This window comes from Apostichopus japonicus, chromosome 20 (genome assembly GCF_037975245.1).
Source record: "Apostichopus japonicus isolate 1M-3 chromosome 20, ASM3797524v1, whole genome shotgun sequence".
Lineage (NCBI taxonomy): Eukaryota > Metazoa > Echinodermata > Holothuroidea > Aspidochirotida > Stichopodidae > Apostichopus > Apostichopus japonicus.
This window is the reverse complement of record NC_092580.1, coordinates 18737408-18755847: the sequence shown is the minus strand read 5'-3', so window position 1 is coordinate 18755847 and position 18440 is coordinate 18737408. Positions and strand designations below refer to the sequence as shown.

The 18440-nt window shown below is 34.9% G+C and overlaps 1 protein-coding gene across 4 annotated transcripts in view; it reads left to right on the top strand.

Annotated features, from left to right (window-relative positions):
- Window positions 1-17936, top strand: part of LOC139961926 (uncharacterized) — a 38834-nt gene extending 20898 nt beyond the window's left edge. For 3 of the 4 annotated variants that reach the window (XM_071961626.1, XM_071961627.1, XM_071961629.1), the window contains 2 exons: window positions 5186-5275; window positions 10329-17936. In XM_071961626.1, the coding sequence (XP_071817727.1) occupies window positions 5186-5275; window positions 10329-10516 (278 nt within the window). In that variant the 3' untranslated portion in view covers window positions 10517-17936. Of the gene's footprint in view, window positions 1-1981; window positions 2524-5185; window positions 5276-10328 lie in introns of those variants that run through there. The other variant, XM_071961628.1, reaches the window with a different exon arrangement.
- Window positions 17937-18440: the final 504 nt, after the last annotated feature.

The following is an 18440-nucleotide window of genomic DNA, read 5'->3' as shown; positions in this document are numbered from 1 at the left end:
ATATTTTCCCACCCTCTTGTACAGCTAATTATCTATTTTCAATATACATTTCGTCAGATTCGCTGACTTCAAGTGAACTCCGCCGATACTGCCATCTTCACTGATGTGTTATAATTTCAAATTGAATCTTATATGCGAATTTATAACGATTAATTCCCTAAACGAAATTTATTCAAGCCATGGAGAGTTGACATTTTGGACCGTATCTACACACACGCGTATACACACACGGTACCGCAGACTATACAACGCCATGTATCTATATCTATCTATCTATATATATGTATATATATATATATATATATATATATATATATATATATATATATATATATATATATATACATATATATATATATGTATGCATCCTACATCTTGACAAGCATTTCAAATCAGTTGTACCACTGATAGGCGCCTAATCATTTGAAGGAACTTGGCAGAAATGAAAGACATACCACTGGGAGAAAAATGAAAAGCATTTAATTAAATCTATATATCAACATTTCCGATATAAACTGCATATGATACATAAAATATTATTTCCCCAGCGACTCTGAAAATATCGTTTTTTAGATAGACGCAGTATTATTTTGCACACCAGTCCACAACACAAAAGCTCTAAAAAGGTGTCGTGAAAAAAAAATCCTGTCTGAAGATTTGAGCCCAAGGCGATGTGACTCATTGCTCGGGAGATGTGGGAAATAGAAGCTCAATTGGACAGACATTTAACTTATTTCTTGTCGTCTGTGACGTATGCATGATTTATTGTGCATTATTTAAATGTCTACCACTAAAAGAAACAAGAAAAGGAAGAAAGAAAAAGAGAGAAAATCGGCTGAAAATACATGAGTCATAATCACTGTAGACTGGTGGTGATTTACTTTTATAGTCGCCTATTTAACTTGTTTTAATCTGGGTCAAGAGAAATAGACGGTTTCTGCTCCCATGCATGGTATCGGATAAATTCTGCAATAATCCGTTCAGAATATGACATAGGCCTATATGAGACAGCTAAAAATTAAAAGAAAATATTGAGCAGAGTACTGCAGCCTTTGTCTGGACTGTTTCACGCGCATTTGATCCGCTATGTATCCTGGACTAAGCTATGTCTTGCATACTCAATGTGCTAGATTGGTTGCTAAGATACGAAACAAAGCAACAAACATAAGTGTAAATATCAGAGGTAACGTCTGCTGTGCATTCACGGCTGCGAGGTGCGATGCCAGGTTACACAGGTATATATATATATATATATATATATATATATATATATATATATATATATATATATATATATATATATATATATATATATATATATATATATATATATATATATATATATATATATTTATATATATATATATATATATATATATATATATATTTATATATATATATATATATATATATGTGTGTGTGTGTGTGTGTATTCACAACTATAACTCGACTCGGACGCGAAGATTTCATGACTGAAATTGTAATACATATTCCCCCTATACAGCGTCGAATACAAAGTTAAGATGTATACTGACTCCGCAAACCGTATACTAAGTGAGTCGTTTTTGTGTTAAGATATTGCTAGTTGGAATTGTCAGTTTGCACCTAAGCGAAACTTGGAGCAAACAGAAGACAATATACGTTTACAACAACCCAATTTCACCCTACTCCAGTTTAACGCCCTCCACCCCCCCCCCCTTATAAAAAAAAACCCATAACAAGCAAGCACAATAGAGCTATACATTTAGAAATCATTTATTTGTTATTGTCTATCCGACCAACTTGTACTTATATTTTTTTAATTGACCGAGGATTAAACCATACAGCCTCATCTAATAATTGGAAGTGTCGCAATACCTCAGAAACTCGCGCCTCTTAATCTTCATTTTAAACTTCCTCCTCTCTTAATGCTACGCATCCTGCTTATTATAACACAGAATGGTTTTCAACGGTGTAGCATCACTAGGAGTTGTAATAGGTAAAATCCTTTACACGACAGCAACGAAAATCCCCTGATGCTAAGAGCGTATACAATTCAAAATTATGCATTCCGCATGCAGTCTGCAGCGTTCTTCAAATCACGTGATCGTATTCTCGATCAATTCTACCCATTTCAAAGCTATACAAATCCTTTTGATGATTTGTGCTTTTCTTGCCCAGACAATTTCACTTTCATATTTTTGTTGTTGAGAGGATTATCTTTTCAAGTTCTGCCCGAGTTCACTGTACTGAGGCTTATATCCCATTGAGTTACAAATATATATATATACGTACCTTGGAAATGTGTATACACTATACGTGCCTTTCGTTGAAGTACTTTCTGAGTTTGCGCCAATATACATGTACACAACTGCAGCTGATCACAGGACAGACGTGCTTAGGGAAAGTTACTATTGTTGGGGATTGATACACACGAATAGGGAAACATCATTTTGTGAAAAGTTTCATCCTCCAAAATGGCTGTAACGATGGTCTGTGAACCTATTCGAAATGCGGCAGCGAGAGCGGTTGATTGTTACAGAAGTAAGTATGCTAAGTATGAATTTACTAGTATCGTCTCCACTTATGGCCTGTTCTTGTTTCAGTCTTCACTTCTCTGTTTAATATTTCAAAATGGATGGCGATGCAATGTCCCCTCTGTAGCTAATACTGTAAATACATCGACAAGGTAAGCATTCATTAAACCTTGACCATCCACTAAATGTGGCAATATATCAATGGGTGGAGTGGGGTAGAGTGGGGTGGGTGGGGGTGGGTGGAGAGAGCGGGACTGGGGGTAGAGGGGGTGGAGGAGGGTAGAGTGATAGTTGGTATGAATGCATGGGGAAGAGGTTTCGCATTGGAATTCCAAAACATCATGATTTCTCTTAGTTGCTTAATTAAACTGTTATTATCGCAAATCATGCAACGTCCTGTAACACAGTGTGTTGCTTTAAATAACCAATTCAGCCTACTATAAAATAAACAAATGATAACCTTTGTTCTACATGAGAGTTGTCACGTGACACTACAGGACGGTATATAATCGATGGTTTAATTAACTCCAGTTCCCTTCATTTGATAAAGACGATAGACTAGGCCTAATTGTCATAATTGTCATAATTCATAATTGTCAAATAACAAGCACCCCTTGGGAGTCGCGTGATAATTACAGTCTCACAGAGTTAAATAGACTACACGGATTGTTCTGTCGATCTGAAAAAAGTCGTACAATATCTGAATCCAAGTGAAGTTAATCTCAGGAACAGTGATTTGGGGTGGGTGTAGGGTGGGGTGGGCTTTGGGTTGGGTCTGCCTGTGGGTGGGGCCATGAGCATGTTTCTGCCCACCACTTTTTGAACTAGGGATGCACTTCACGGCAGTTTTTAACCATTCAACTAGATCATATATATTAACACTGGCATTCGTACAGTTAAGAAAAGTAGAAATTTGGAAGTAAAATAGTCGAAATTAACAATGTTCCATCTGGACCACAGTATGTAACATTCTCAACACAAAATCCCTCTGGTGCAGATCCAAACACTCTACCAGTTTTCTGCCCCCCACCCACAATTTGATAGCTACGTCCGCAATTGGCATCTATTTTTGTTTGATTTTGCTCTTAATATATAAATATTTTTTTAAATTTCTTTCTGCTACGGAGATGAGTTTCGCTAATGCTAAAAATTCTATACTTTGAAAAGGCAGAAACCAAGAGAGAGAAAGAGAGTTTGTGCAAAAAGTATCAGATTCTAATGACACTCATGACGTCACAGATTTACAAAATAACAGCTCCCAGGCACCTCCCAGGCACGACTTTTAGACTTTCGTAGCTGTTTGGGGAAGTGGCTCATCCCAATTAAAGCAAAACATGTTAATTTTGTGTTTTCAATAAAATACTTTCATCATTCTGCCTATATTGATTGATTCATGTTAACCACAATATTTTGAGAGGTGATAGATAACCTTACATCGTTTTCTCTCATCCTATTCTCGGTCCTTGCATTCTATTCTCCTGCCTCTAGATCATGCACGTCTTCCAGGGGATCATTTTATGAATTTCATAATTCATGCAAAATGACCATAAACTTGGTACATCCCATCTTTGTGGACCCCCCCCCCCCCTCTGGTGTTTCACTTCATAATTCTAGTCACGGCTGATGTACAAATAACTACCGTACATGATATAGGCTATATAAACTGCGGATGAGTTTTATTATCTCGGCTTGCTGTGCAGAAAACGTCGCTTTATTAAGGCCCCCGAATTGGATGGTTTACTTGTGATGCATACACCGGGCCATACATATTTCTACACATGAACTTTGGGTGCTTATTCATAGTAAAGCAGGATAAAAATTGGAGTTTTGGACTTTTTAATGTATCCTTGTATTCTCATTTCGTTTCCGATCATTTACATGCAAGACCCAGCATATGCTTCTATATACTTGCACATCTGCACTTCGAAATAAATCGACATCCAATGACGACCACGATGCTAAAATTCTTAAAATGAACAGCAGACCTATAAGTGTCTCTCTTGAATTACGAGGGTTTAAAATGTGACCTGCTTTCTAGCAATCAGAAAAGTGTTTTCCCCCTAAAAGATGTCGTAAACAAATTTTGAGATAATGCATGAATGTGTGTCTCATATAGGAAGGAACATTTACGTCAGAAAGCCTATAGGAAGCATTATATGAATGCATAATTATGTGTCACCATAAACTCATCTTGGATACAATAAGTGTCATAACATTATCTCAAGCAAAACAGCTGTTTTCTGTTCATGAAGATGATTGGTTTCCTTTAGATATTATCATGGTTTATTAAGGGCTCGGGTCTGATACTGTACTATATAGTTAAAAGCATTTTAGGGGTTAATGCGAGGGCGGTATGACGTTGCTGCACTAATGCTTCATGAATTATTCATCGCACAAATATGCTTCATAGGAAAGGAAAAAAAAACATCGTTTGGAGGTGGGTATTAAATATAGAAACACTATAATCGTCTAATAATATTAATAATTTACTTAAACTTTATACATAAAACAAAATCCTTATGACGTCACTGCACAAATTGGATATATCACCAACACAAAATGAAGAAATATTCAATACGATCCGCTCTCAATTTTCAGAAAAAAAACCTTTCCTCAGCCTGCACTAGCAAGTTGATATAATAAAATTATTTTTCCATTGTTCTTTATAGATTCGTCCATATGTGGCGGTCTGTGCTGCAAGCCGGGCCTTATCATTGGCATCGTATCCTGCATATACCTTATATTCTTACTACCTTTTGGTAAGTATTTGTAAGCAGTCACTAAATAACGTCTATATATATATATATATATATATATATATATATATATATATATATATATATAAATATATACATATAATATTTACATGGTAATACAGTTTTTTCGGAGGAATTTTGCTGCCAAAATTAATAGGAAGTAATATCCGATGTTGATGTGAATACACCTTAGAAATAAAGTATATAGTCATCCATGGAAGGAACCAGTTAGGACTATCAAACATTGCCAACCAAACTACTGACCTGTCCCACCTCATCACTGTAATAACGTTACCGTGTATATAGCCACGAATGTGATCAGGAAGAAGATATGCATATATACGGTACAACACAATTCCAGGGAAGGAAAAGAGAGAAGTTACATATCTTAACCGAAAACCCCAGATAAAGATTATTTGATTGTTTCATTCAACATAACAAGTGTATAATTTACAACAGTCTTAGAGGGCGTACGCCGCCGTTCATGATTGCCGATACGTATCTTTGCCAGACTTAAGTGAGTCACTTGAAATAGACATCTTATCGAGGTAGTATTAAAGTAAATTAACACCCTTCCAAGAGACCTAAACCAACTGAACTCTTGTCTCTTCGTCCTGATTTAAGGCGAGAAAATCAGCTTCGTCGTAAAGAAGCACCGTTCTAGATTATCTGAAGATGTTGTTTCTTACTGCGTTACATACAAGACGTCTTCGCTCTTTCCGTGCATAATTTATATATATCGACAACTTATCTTTTCTTTACCTTCCTTGTTTCAATTCATCTTTATAACATGTTGGTACATGCATTGCCTCTCTATATGGTACCTGGGAATATGATGAAGACCCTGGGAAGTTTCGCAAATACAATGTTGTGTAGGCGGCTTATATATGGAAAGCTTTTAAAAGGAAATAAGGGATTTGCTTCGCGAAACCCAACTTATACAATAACAAATTTAAAGCATATATGCGATTTGGCTCTCGACAATGGTAACATTTCTGTTTGACAAAGAAATATTAATTTATATAGTTGACTCGTTATCAGGAAGATCGTACGACTTCATTAGTATTCATTATTTTAATGTCGCACTAAACAACAGAATTTCGCCACCCCAAGTTTTCTTCCTCGCCAAAAAAAAGTAATAAGTCACGTGGCATCGATCTTGGGGTTTTTAAAGGAATGCAATTGCCAATATTTTCACCAACCATGAAGCGTGATTATTTAAGTTTTTTTATAGGTGACATATAGTATAACGAAAAACCAAATATAATAAAAAATATTCATAAAATTACCGATCGAGGTCTATGTTGTAACTTCTAGTTTTTTCCCCCAATCGATAGAGCAACCAACAAACGTCACCGCATATGGTCTCCTGTAGCTTAAGCTTTCAGATTCTTAGTACATTAGGTAATACCTGTCACGATGGATGTTATTGTTAACTGATTCACAGACTTTTCGGGTCATAGAATTGTAAGTCATTTATTGTAATATGACATATCATTGCGTTTTACATAACGACTTCGTTCAGATTGAACGCGAGCGAAATTGGGGAACGGGGGATGGGTTGGGGGGGGGGGGGATTAGTAGCCGTTAATTAGAACATAATTAATGTGGGGGTCAGAGGGAAGCGTCTGTACTGGACTGTTAATGATGCAATTTGTATGCGACAGAATTATCACTTTTGTAGAGTATGAAGCACGTGTATAAGCTTAACTCGAACACTTAAAACACAAAATACCAAAAGGGTTGAGTTAAGGATCTTTCTTTCTTATAAATGGGGTTAAATCTTTAGTTTCAAGGCAATGTGTTGCTTTAATACACATCTTATTCAATTAAGAGATAACTGAGGTTCTGTAGAGGATGCCACGTTTATCTACAAGAAGCAAAGTACATTAAGAAACACAATAAATGTCCGCTATAAAGTTTTTTGGCCGACCCATAATTCTGTCTCCATTCTCATTCACTATGATACTAACTTATCCTACAGTGTAACCGAAACCTTTAATTTACATCAAGCTGTAACTTTCAATCACTTTCGTCGGTAATCCTGCCGAGTAGTTTCTTTTCTTTCTACGTAAACTCGTATTTCTTCAAAAGGAATTTTATATTTAGGGGTGGGTGGGGGGGGGGGAAGAAAAGAAACATAGACGTTGTTTTCTAGAATTTTAAATTTGACAAGTTAGAAGAGAGAAGAAATGAACTGACAAAGTGATTGTATGAGAAGACACACTGCACGGTTTCTCTTTTTAAATATATCTTCGATCCGGTACGAGACACGGAGGTACATATAAATATATGGATTCACGTATAGAGAAGATTTCAAATACTAAGGTATCTAATTTTACGAGTAAATATTTCTCTCTTTGTTTCTCGACATTGAAAATTCTGAAAACTCAAAGTTGTCTTAATTACTTGTAGTTCCTATATCTATTTCTTTACCTTCTTTAATTTGGTTGACTGAAAGAATGACATATATTCAAAATTGGAGAGCTGTCAATGTTGTGATCAATAAAAGAGTGACTTTCCACTCTTCGGAATGCGGAGTGTCTGCTCACTTTTAGAAAAGTTAGAGTCTATTGCTCACTCTCGGGAATTTGGAGTCAACTTCTCAGTCTTAAAGAAATCGAAATAATTTCTCAAGTTTTAGAATCTTTGAGATCCCTGAGTGGAATTTTTTACGGTACTCATAGGAATTCGAAGTTTACCTTTTTTATAGTTCGAAGTGAATTTCTTACATTTTGGAATTCGAAGTGATTTCTCACAGTTTGGAATTTACAGGGAATCAAGACTGCATTGTCAATCTTTGGAATAGGAAATGAATTTCTTTGGGATTCAGTGTTCAAACAGTGGCGGAGCGTCCATACAGTCAGGGGTCGGATGCCCCCCCCCCCCACCCCTGACGGACTCAAATGGACTGCTGGAGCTCTTTCAGCTTTTTACCACATTTTACTTATTCGCGAATTTTGACTTTTTTATTGCGCTCTCATCTACCTATTGACATTTGTCACATTATCTGCAAATTAGCAAGGCCCGGAAAGGGTCATTTCCGGCGATCTAGGGAATATCTTTACTCAAAACAATTCTGCACGCTCCGCGCCAACCTGTGGTGGCGCTCCGCTTTGATAGTGTCGAAAGCGCCCCTACAGACCATTCGCGCCCCTGACCAATACCCCTAGCTGCGCCACTGTGTTCAAGGTCTGTTCTTTCAAGTTGGAGCCAATTCTCACCTTGATATTCCGAGTCATTTCTATCTCTTTGGACTTTTCGAAGGGAACCACGCACACCCTTTACATGGGTTTTATGTTCCAGCTACACATATATTACAATGTTGTTGTTGTTTTTGAACGTCGAAAATACAATTCATAATTTGTATATAGTCTATTTATAGATTCAACCTTATCTAGATGTGGATTTTGTCTCAATTTCCCCATTTAGATAATAAAATGGAAAATTATTCATTGAAATCTCTCTTCAATTTGCATTCAAATGAAAAACATTTTTGAAGAATAAAAACAATGAGAATAAAGGTGAATTAAAAAACGGCAAAGATTGCTTATTAAATTAATTATGTATTCATTTTATCAAGTTTTCATACGAACATCACTCACTTGCAGTAGCAAAATCAAGCAAAATTTAAATTTTTCTAAATTTTCTACTTTTGCTTCACTACTTGAAATTAAACTTGACTCAACAAACTTATAATATGATTTTACCATCTTTCACAATTTCAACTGAAGAAAGCAGCTTTTAACTGTTCAGACAAAAACAAATTAGAGTTGAAGGAATTTAGAAGACAGTACTCAAGTCTTCGTCAACACTTTGACAACAAATGATTTATAGCTCACGAATTACATGTTGGTCCTTGTTTCTTAATATATCAGTGAGATTTGTATTTTGGAAGCATCACACGAGGCACGAAACGCATCCCTCTTATATATCCGTCAAATCACACAAAGATTTTTTTTTTTTGAAATTTGCGAGAAAATCAGGTATCAGCTTAAGAAATGCCATAATGGTGCATATTATAAATGATAAAATTCATCTACCTTTATGTTAAACATCTTTATTTGAATTTAACATTAACGTCATTAGATATTTCAACTTTCCCAACATGCATTGCGTCACAAAGCGGGAAAAGAAATGCAAAAATGCTATACGATTTTTTTTACCTTGAATTCACAGCTTTTGTTTTTGTTGACTCTCTTTGTTTTAATGCCAACAAAATTGCCAAAGTAATACCCCATTGCCGTAAGCGAATTTCTTGTTCATTTGATCATTGAAGACAATTTTGCTCTACCACTGATTGAGTTTACGACACAGTCATCCAGGGTCTAAAAATGACTGAGTTGATATAGAAAGTAGATTAAGATAATATTTTAGGGACTATTTGCGATTCATCTTCGAGGAGCAAACGGAGATCAAAAGGAATATCTTTTTTTTTTACCAAAGTCAATTTCGGGTTACTTGAAGTCAAAAGGAAGTATTTCTTGAAAGTTGACTTGACTTGAAATGAGAGTTTGGTAAAGATGGAAGATAGTTCGAAGAAAGTACAAACAAGGAATGATTCGTTTTAACTTTACAAATGATGATTGACATTAACCGTTACATGAATACGTCAATGAGCCACTTATTTGGGAACTATGTGAAAACCTTTATACAACATGCGTGCTTGTAGAAATATAGGGAATGAAAGGTGGAAATACGATTTTATTTTTATTTAAAAACAACACTGATGCAGATGTGTTGATATGTTTACCATCTTCGCTAAAACGACATTTTTTGGTACCATATAACCATTCAAAGTTCTGCATAAAAACGTTCGATAAAAAAAAACTCTTCACGTTTTGATTCTTATCTGCATTTAAATTCGGAATTTTGACATTGCGCCACCACAAATCATTTTGTAAACCTGTTTTTATGAGATCTATTAACTGTTTACATTTCTCGGCTTTGTGGAGACAACATAGTATACGTTATGGGGACATCAGTTTCGGAGTATCGTTTTTTAAGCCACAAAATCGTTTTTACCATTTCTCTCGTTTTCATTATTTCATTGCAGGTCTCTTCTTAATGATGGTAGGTGGTCCAAAGAGTTACATTCTTCTCCTAGTTGGAATGGGGGCGGTCTTCTTGCCTCTTCTCATATTCGCGTTAATATGTGTAATCGTTGTGGTAAGAAGAAGACGTCGAAAGAGGGCGGTATTGCATCGACAGATGAAGGAAGCACCAGAGGCAGACTTTGTTTAGCGCGTACCATTTTTGTATACAGAAGGAAATGACACCTGCTATGACAATAGCTAAGGGTACTAACGCACAATTTGTATGGAGGCGACTGAGCCTATCCAGAATAGGTTGTGTAAAATTAATACTTGTCACTATAGAAATTCTCATGCTATAGTTGATGAAATTATATCGATTATGGATTAATGACGACATTTTGAAGAAAAAAAACTAAAGTGATTTTTCACGTAGGAAGTGAATTTGATTGTTTTTTCAGTGAAATGTCCGAGGCGAACCATATCTTTGAAATCTGGCTGACACAAAGAAACACAAAGTTCTAAACACTCACAAGGATTATCATCATCTATACTCTGAGAATCTAAAGGTTACACATGACTCCTTACGCTAATGAAACTAACGGCGTTCTTTAGCTGTAACTGCACCGGCTCTCTCTTACGATACGAGGAGAGGAGAGAGACATTGGACAGCCGTTGTGGGCCGAATCCTGGTCGGACCAACAAAGAGGTACGTAAATGCTAAGTGGATATAGACTTGGCCTGAAGGAACTGTTCTTATTCTGAAATCGTGGTTTCGATAGATATTAAACGTTGAATGAGAGAAAAGAATAACATCAATTGTTACTTTAGTAAAGATTTCCTGGCATCATTTCCTGACGGTGGACAACTTAGCGAGGCTGAATCTTTATATTTTGGAGTCGACCGGTTCGGATACTTTAGGAGGGGGAGGCAATGACACTCTTTGCATGCATCTTGCTTTCTTTTTCAACAATATTTGTCATGACGACTAGTAAGTTATGTATAATCTGGCCAAAATCAGAACTTATTTAAGTTCGAAATAATTATCACATTTCCGAGAAATTATTTGTAATATCGATATCAACAGACTCAATTGTGAAACGTTGAAGAATTATGTAAAATTTTCCTTACATTTATGAGTATATGTAATTCTACGAGTTTTTAATGTAGGAACTATTTTTGCATTACAAGAATTTCGAAAGGTGGAACCATGACCAAATGCAATCCTTTCCAATCTGCGAAAAGTACTTAATAATCTTTAATTGTTTGCTCTATCAGAGGAGGCAATGGAATGTCGAATGAAATCAACATTTAGGTAAGTTTAAGACTATAGTCTCGATTTATTACGTCCGGTTATTATAAAGTAGATTAAAAGTAAGTGTAAGTGTTAAAGCGTCTTTGCATCCGTACAACACCGATTAAATATAATTGGAATGAATTATATATTGATAGTTCATTCGATAATATTATCATCAATTTAAGAATAAGATACAAAGATGATAGTAAAAGTACCTCTCGCATGTTTGATTGTGAAAAGCAATATTTTCATGTTTAAGACATTTGCACTATTCTCAGTGTATCACTCCGTAGGCATTAGAAAATCTGAAGTAACACTATACCAACAAATGGTCGATTTCTAGTATTGTCATTCTCAAAAGCTAGGCAAAGACATGTACATATTATTGTAAAAGGTTTCACTTTAAATGCTTTGTGCAATATCTCTTTTTTATTTTTTTTTGGCTTTTTATCAGTATTATTATGTCAAGCGAAACTAAATCTGCATTGTAAATATTATGTAACATGCCTTAACCTTGTTGGACACTCTTATTTGCAATTTGGCATTATGATAAAGTTTCTTTGTTTGTGGTAAGCAAAACAATGTAGATCAGATTAAAAAAAGTCTTAAAAGATGATAGACCTAGTCAACAGCTTATCATTTGTATTTTCCCCTTTACTATTGTTTCAAGAGGCTGCGTTTATTTCAAAGTGTACTTTACATATATATATATATATATATGTATATATATATATATATATATGTATATATATATATATGTATATATATATATATATAAATATATATATATATATATATATATATATATATATATATTCAAAGTACACGTTGAAATAATGGAAAAAGAAACTTACACACAGTGGCTGAAAATATTGAAAAACATTTTTTTCATAATAAACTTTACTTAACATTTTCCTAAACGAATCCTTGTTGTGAAAACAACCCAACAGATCCAATTCCAAGAAGTTTCTGTTCGTGTGTGTGCCATAGGTGGTCCTTTCGTACGATATAGGAATTTTCTCCCCGTTTGCTTGACATTGTCATCAATAACGTTTTCCATGATTATCTCTGTTAAACAATTTATTCTTTAAGACTAACTCACCAATAGCAATTCACAGAAGTTGATCTATATAAAAGCCATTTTATCAGCTCTACAAGTTTCTGCTACTTTTCTTAATTATTTCAATCAATATAATAATATTAGACTTGTAAGTTATTGAAATATAAAGGGATATTATAGAACGCATTATAATGTAAACCATTTTTTAAAAATTATGATATCAATTCATACTGCATACAAGGCATTGTCTTAAACCGCATTGTACGGGCCATATTTCACAACCATATTACATAATACGAAACGGTTGCTCTATTCCGCATGGAAATATATATGAATGGATAAACGTGAGAAGAGAAAAAATATGTAGTTTGCAACATTCGACAATTTGTAAAGGCTTTTGTAAAAGACTTTTGACACTCCTGTCACTGCAGAGAAGAACGCCTTCTCGTAATTTGTTAAGCCTATGCAAGGAAGCATCTCAATTTCAAAAAAGGCGGGAAAATTTTTGCTCGATTGTTCTGTATTGACCCCGCGTCTATCCAATCGGAACTTTGGAAGTTTACGTTTACGAATATCACGAAGGGCGTCATTAAATGCAATAACTACTATTGTTAGAATTAAATATTAGCCAATCGAGTTTTGCAGTATGAAAGCCTGAATTTAACTAATTTGAGAGTTTTTTTTCTTTCTTTTTCTTTCAAATGATTTCAGCCTTGATGCAATTACTTAATTGACAGTTACTGTATATAGAAATTGTGTATTATAATTCGAACACTTTTTGTCAACAAAATCGATGGTTGATTTATGAGTCCCTTATTTGGTTACTCTTGTTAATACCAATCCATATAGCGACATTGCAAAATTCTTCTTCAAAGTGTTCCAAGGGGGGGGGGGGGGGGACAGAAAAGTGAGGACGCTGTACAAGAATAGTGATGATGACAAGTGATAAGTATGGAAACGTTAAGGTGACGTCAAAGTGTAAAGATCTTTTGGTTAATCTGTTAACAAGTTTCAATAATAAAAGGACAATTTATTTTTAATGATATGTTAACAATTTGCTAATACAATTGTTAAATAATCAACGCCCCAATTAATTACCAAAAGACGAAATAGTTACTAATTTAATCTAAAACAATTCCATATTTTGGCTCAATAGTATACATTGTTCCTTTTAATGTAGAGTAAATTAGGTTTTGTTTTCAATGGATAATGCTGAAGTGACCTTATGGAAGGTTATTATTTCAACAATTTGCAACAAAATGCCGAATTGAACTAAATTGCCCAATTTCGGCCAGTAGTCAATTCGACAATTTTCATCATTTTGTTGAAGTACAAGACAGTTGAGCAGTTCAACAATTTGAACACCAAAAAAAGAAAAAAAATGTAAGAAAAAAAGCTTAAACACAATCCCGACATAATCCTGTAATCATTTTAACATTTGGATTTAACCTTAACGTTTTGACAGATCAGTTATTTGATATTTTATACTTGTTTGACAATTATCAGTTGCTTTGTCAATATGTAAGGTAGGCAAAAAAAAAAAAAAAAACAGTGTCGGTCAAATCGATCTGTTTTCTGATACAGCCAAATTGTAAGATTCTGTAGTTTTCCTGTCCTTTCACGAAAGTCCAATGACGTTGTGTCAGATGCTGTGTAACTCTACGATGTAATTTTTTAGTAATATTAAGTTTTACCAATGTTTTACAAAAGTTTTGTTTGTTTTGAACATCGTAAGGACTCGAGTTTAAAGAGCAGCAATTATGTATTTTCATTTCTCTGAGCGAACATATTTCAAAGGTTACTTTTTTTTAAATATTATATGTACTTTGTATTTTCCGTGAGTGGATGCATTCCACAAGTACATAAAACAAAGACAATTAAACACCGTCTTTGACTTTGTTAGTTATTAATTTTTTCACTGTAAATTTTTTCTTCCACCCTATCCCCGCCGAAGACAAAAACAGAAGAAGAATCCAGCTGAGTGTTAAGGTATATCTCATTCAGATCAGTGGAAATATCTTTACATTACAAATGATTACATTCAACAAAGCCACTGGAAAGAAAGTACACTGGAATGGTTTCAAAATTCCTAACAAGTAAAATGATAATTCATTCATGACTATGGACATGAAATGACAAAATTGAAAACAAAAATAGATCAATGAAAAATATATCAAACAAGGGTATATATAGCCTTACAAAGTTTTCAGCGTCATTTTCATGAGACATCTAAGTCATCATGAGTCATCTTTCTTACAAATTGTCGAATTTGGGCCAAAATTGAAGTTTCTCAAATCTTTGTCGGGATGTCCTTACGGATTCTAAAGGCTCCATTGTGGCATATCCTCGAGTTTAGAGTGGCGTTGTTCGAAATTTTCAGCGTCATTTGGCGTTTTAAAAGGGTGACATGATGATTACCTTTTTTTCTTTTCTAAAATGGGCTCTTTCTTTCAAATTGGACCGATTGGATGAGAGCTGTGCCTGGTATATAAAGAGGAGGGCGCTCTAAACCATCTACATCATTTTGGGAAGAATTTTAAAAAGTCGCGATTTTTGGCCAAATTTGGAAAAATGGTAAGGGTATAGCCTTACAAAATTGTCGAATTTGGACCAAAATTGAAGTTTCTCAAATCTTTGTCGGGATGTCCTTATACGGATTCTAAAGGCTCCATTGTGGCATATCCTCGAGTTTAGAGTGGCGTTGTTCGAAATATTCAGCGTCATTTGGCGTTTTAATAGAGTGATATGATGATTATTGTTATTTTTCTAAAATGGGCTCTTTCTTTCAAATTGGACCGATTTGGATGAGAGCTGTGCCTGATATATAAAGAGGAGGGCGCTCTAAACCATCTACATCATTTTGGGAAGAAGTAAAAAAAGTCGCGATTTTGGGCCAAATTTGGAAAGATGGTAAGGGTATACAAAATTGGTAAGGGCCTTACAAAATTGTCGAATTTGGACCAAAATTGAAGTTTCTCAAATCTTTGTCGGGATGTCCTTACGGATTCTAAAGGCTCCATTGTGGCATATCCTCGAGTTTAGAGTGGCGTTGTTCGAAATTTTCAGCGTCATTTGGCGTTTTAATAGAGTGATGTGATGATGATTATTATTATTTTTTAAATGGGCTCTTTCTTTCAAATTGCATCGATTTGGATGAGAGCTGTGCCTGGTATATAAAGAGGGGGGCGCTCTAAACCATCTACATCATTTTGGGAAGAATTTTAAAAAGTCGCGATTTTGGGCCAAATTTGGAAAAATGGTAAGGGTATAGCCTTACAAAATTGTCGAATTTGGACCAAAGTTGAAGTTTCTCAAATCTTTGTCGGGATGTCCTTACGGATTCTAAAGGCTCCATTGTGGCATATCCTCGAGTTTAGAGTGGCGTTGTTCGAAATGTTCAGCGTCAATTGGCGTATTAAAAGGGTGACGTGATGATTACCCTTTTTTTTTCTAAAATGGGCTCTTTTTTTTCAAATTGGATCGATTTGGATAAGAGCTGTAAGACCTGGTATATAAAGAGGAGGGATCTCTAAACCATCTACATCATTTTGGGAAGAGGAAAAAAAAGTCGCGATTTTGGGCCAAATTTGGAAAAATGGTAAGGGTATAGCCTTACAAAATTGTCGAATTTGGACCAAAATTGAAGTTTCTCAAATCTTTGTCGGGATGTCCTTACGGATTCTAAAGGCTCCATTGTGGCATATCCTCGAGTTTAGAGTGGCGATGTTCGAAATTTTCAGCGTCAATTGGCGTATTAATAGAGTGACGTGATGATTACCCTTTTTTTTCTAAAATGGGCTCTTTTTTTCAAATTGGACCGATTTGGATGAAAGCTGTGCCTGGTATATAAAGAGGAGGGCGCTCTAAACCATCTAGATCATTCTGGGAAGAAGTAAAAAAAGTCGTGTTTTGGGTCAAATTTGGAAAAATAGTAAGGGTATAGCCTTACAAAATTGTCGAATTTGGACCAAAATTGAAGTTTCTCAAATCTTTGTCGGGATGTCCTTACGGATTCTAAAGGCTCCATTGTGGCATATCCTCGAGTTTAGAGTGGCGATGTTCGAAATGTTCAGCGTCATTTGGCGTATTAATAGAGTGACGTGATGATTACCCTTTTTTCTAAAATGGGCTCTTTTTTTCAAATTGGACCGATTTGGATGAGAGCTGTAAGACGTGGTATATAAAGAGGAAGGATCTCTAAACCATCTACATCATTTTGGGAAGAATTTTAAAAAGTCGCGATTTTGGGCCAAATTTGGAAAAATGGTAAGGGAAAAACCTTACAAAACTGTCGAATTTGGACCAAAGTTGAAGTTTCTCAAATCTTTGTCGGGATGTCCTTACGGATTCTAAAGGCTCCATTGTGGCATATCCTCGAGTTTAGAGTGGCGTTGTTCGAAATTTTCAGCGTCATTTGACGTTTCAATAGAGTTACATGATGATTTCCTTTTTTTTTCTAAAATGGGCCCTTTCTTTCAAAATGGACCGATTTGGATGAGAGCTGTGCATGATATTTAGAGGAGGGCGCTCTAAACCATCTAAATCATTTTGGGAAGAATTTTAAAAAGTCGCGATTTTGGGCCAAATTTGAAAAAAATGGTAAGGGTATAGCCTTACAAAATTGTCGAATTTGGATCAAAATTGAAGTTTCTCAAATCTTTGTCACGAGGTGAATAACGATTCTATAGACTTTATGGCATTTCTTCGAGTTTATGGTAATGTTGTTCAAAATATCCAGCTTCAATACTGTTACAGTGTAGTTTCCTAGAACTTTCTGCTTTAATTGGCCTTTATTAGTAATAAAATATAATTTTAAATATATAAAACCACCTCCCCTTTCCAATTGGATTGATTGACAACAATAATTTGCTTGATATTTCAAGAGAATAGTGCTGTACTCCATTTTTAGTTAAGGAAGAATATAAAAACAAAATAGGAAAATATATAAGAAAAGGGCAATTCAGTGTGTTGCATTTCTCATCATAAAATTGCTTATCGCTTCCATAACATTTGACCTCAGTCATCATTGCAATTATATATAAAGATATTTTTTGATTAGATAATTTGTGAAGTTAGCATGTCTATGAAATATTTGTCTCTGTATTCACAGCATAAAGTCACAATTCGCAAATGGCCTATCACCTTTCATACTGAACGTTTTTAAGACATTAGTGCACCTTCCTACCAAACTTAAATGAACACGCTATTTTGCTTCATCATTACGTGTATACGAACTCTTCTTATGCAAACTAACAAGCAAAGCAAAACAAAACACGTCCACCGACTTTACCTTTATGTGTTCAAGAAATATAGAAGTCGGCGATCAAACACGTTTATCGCTTTACAATATCTTTGATGAAAAACCCAAAATAGGTAAGTAAAAAAAAAACAGAAAGTTCGATCACTAGCACACAAAGTTGAATTATATTACATTCAAATATTTGCCATAGCACCTTGGCTATTGATACTTTAAGTTAGTTAACATGGTCTCAACGTCAAATGTTAGTACTTGACATACTTATTCATTACACATGTGGAGGCTGCGAGTCAATCCCATATTTCCGATGCTTAATTTGACATTTGAACTTTGACCACTGGCGTTTGTTACCATCGTTATCACATAGTTTAATATTACTTGACATAACTATTGAATTTTGCAAGTCAATTCAACACTCCTCCATGGAAGCAAATGTTCGTTTGTCGTCGAATATGATCTACGAGCTTTGACCTTTTTCGTCCACCTTTAACGCTTTTACCATGGTAACGACATATTTTGAT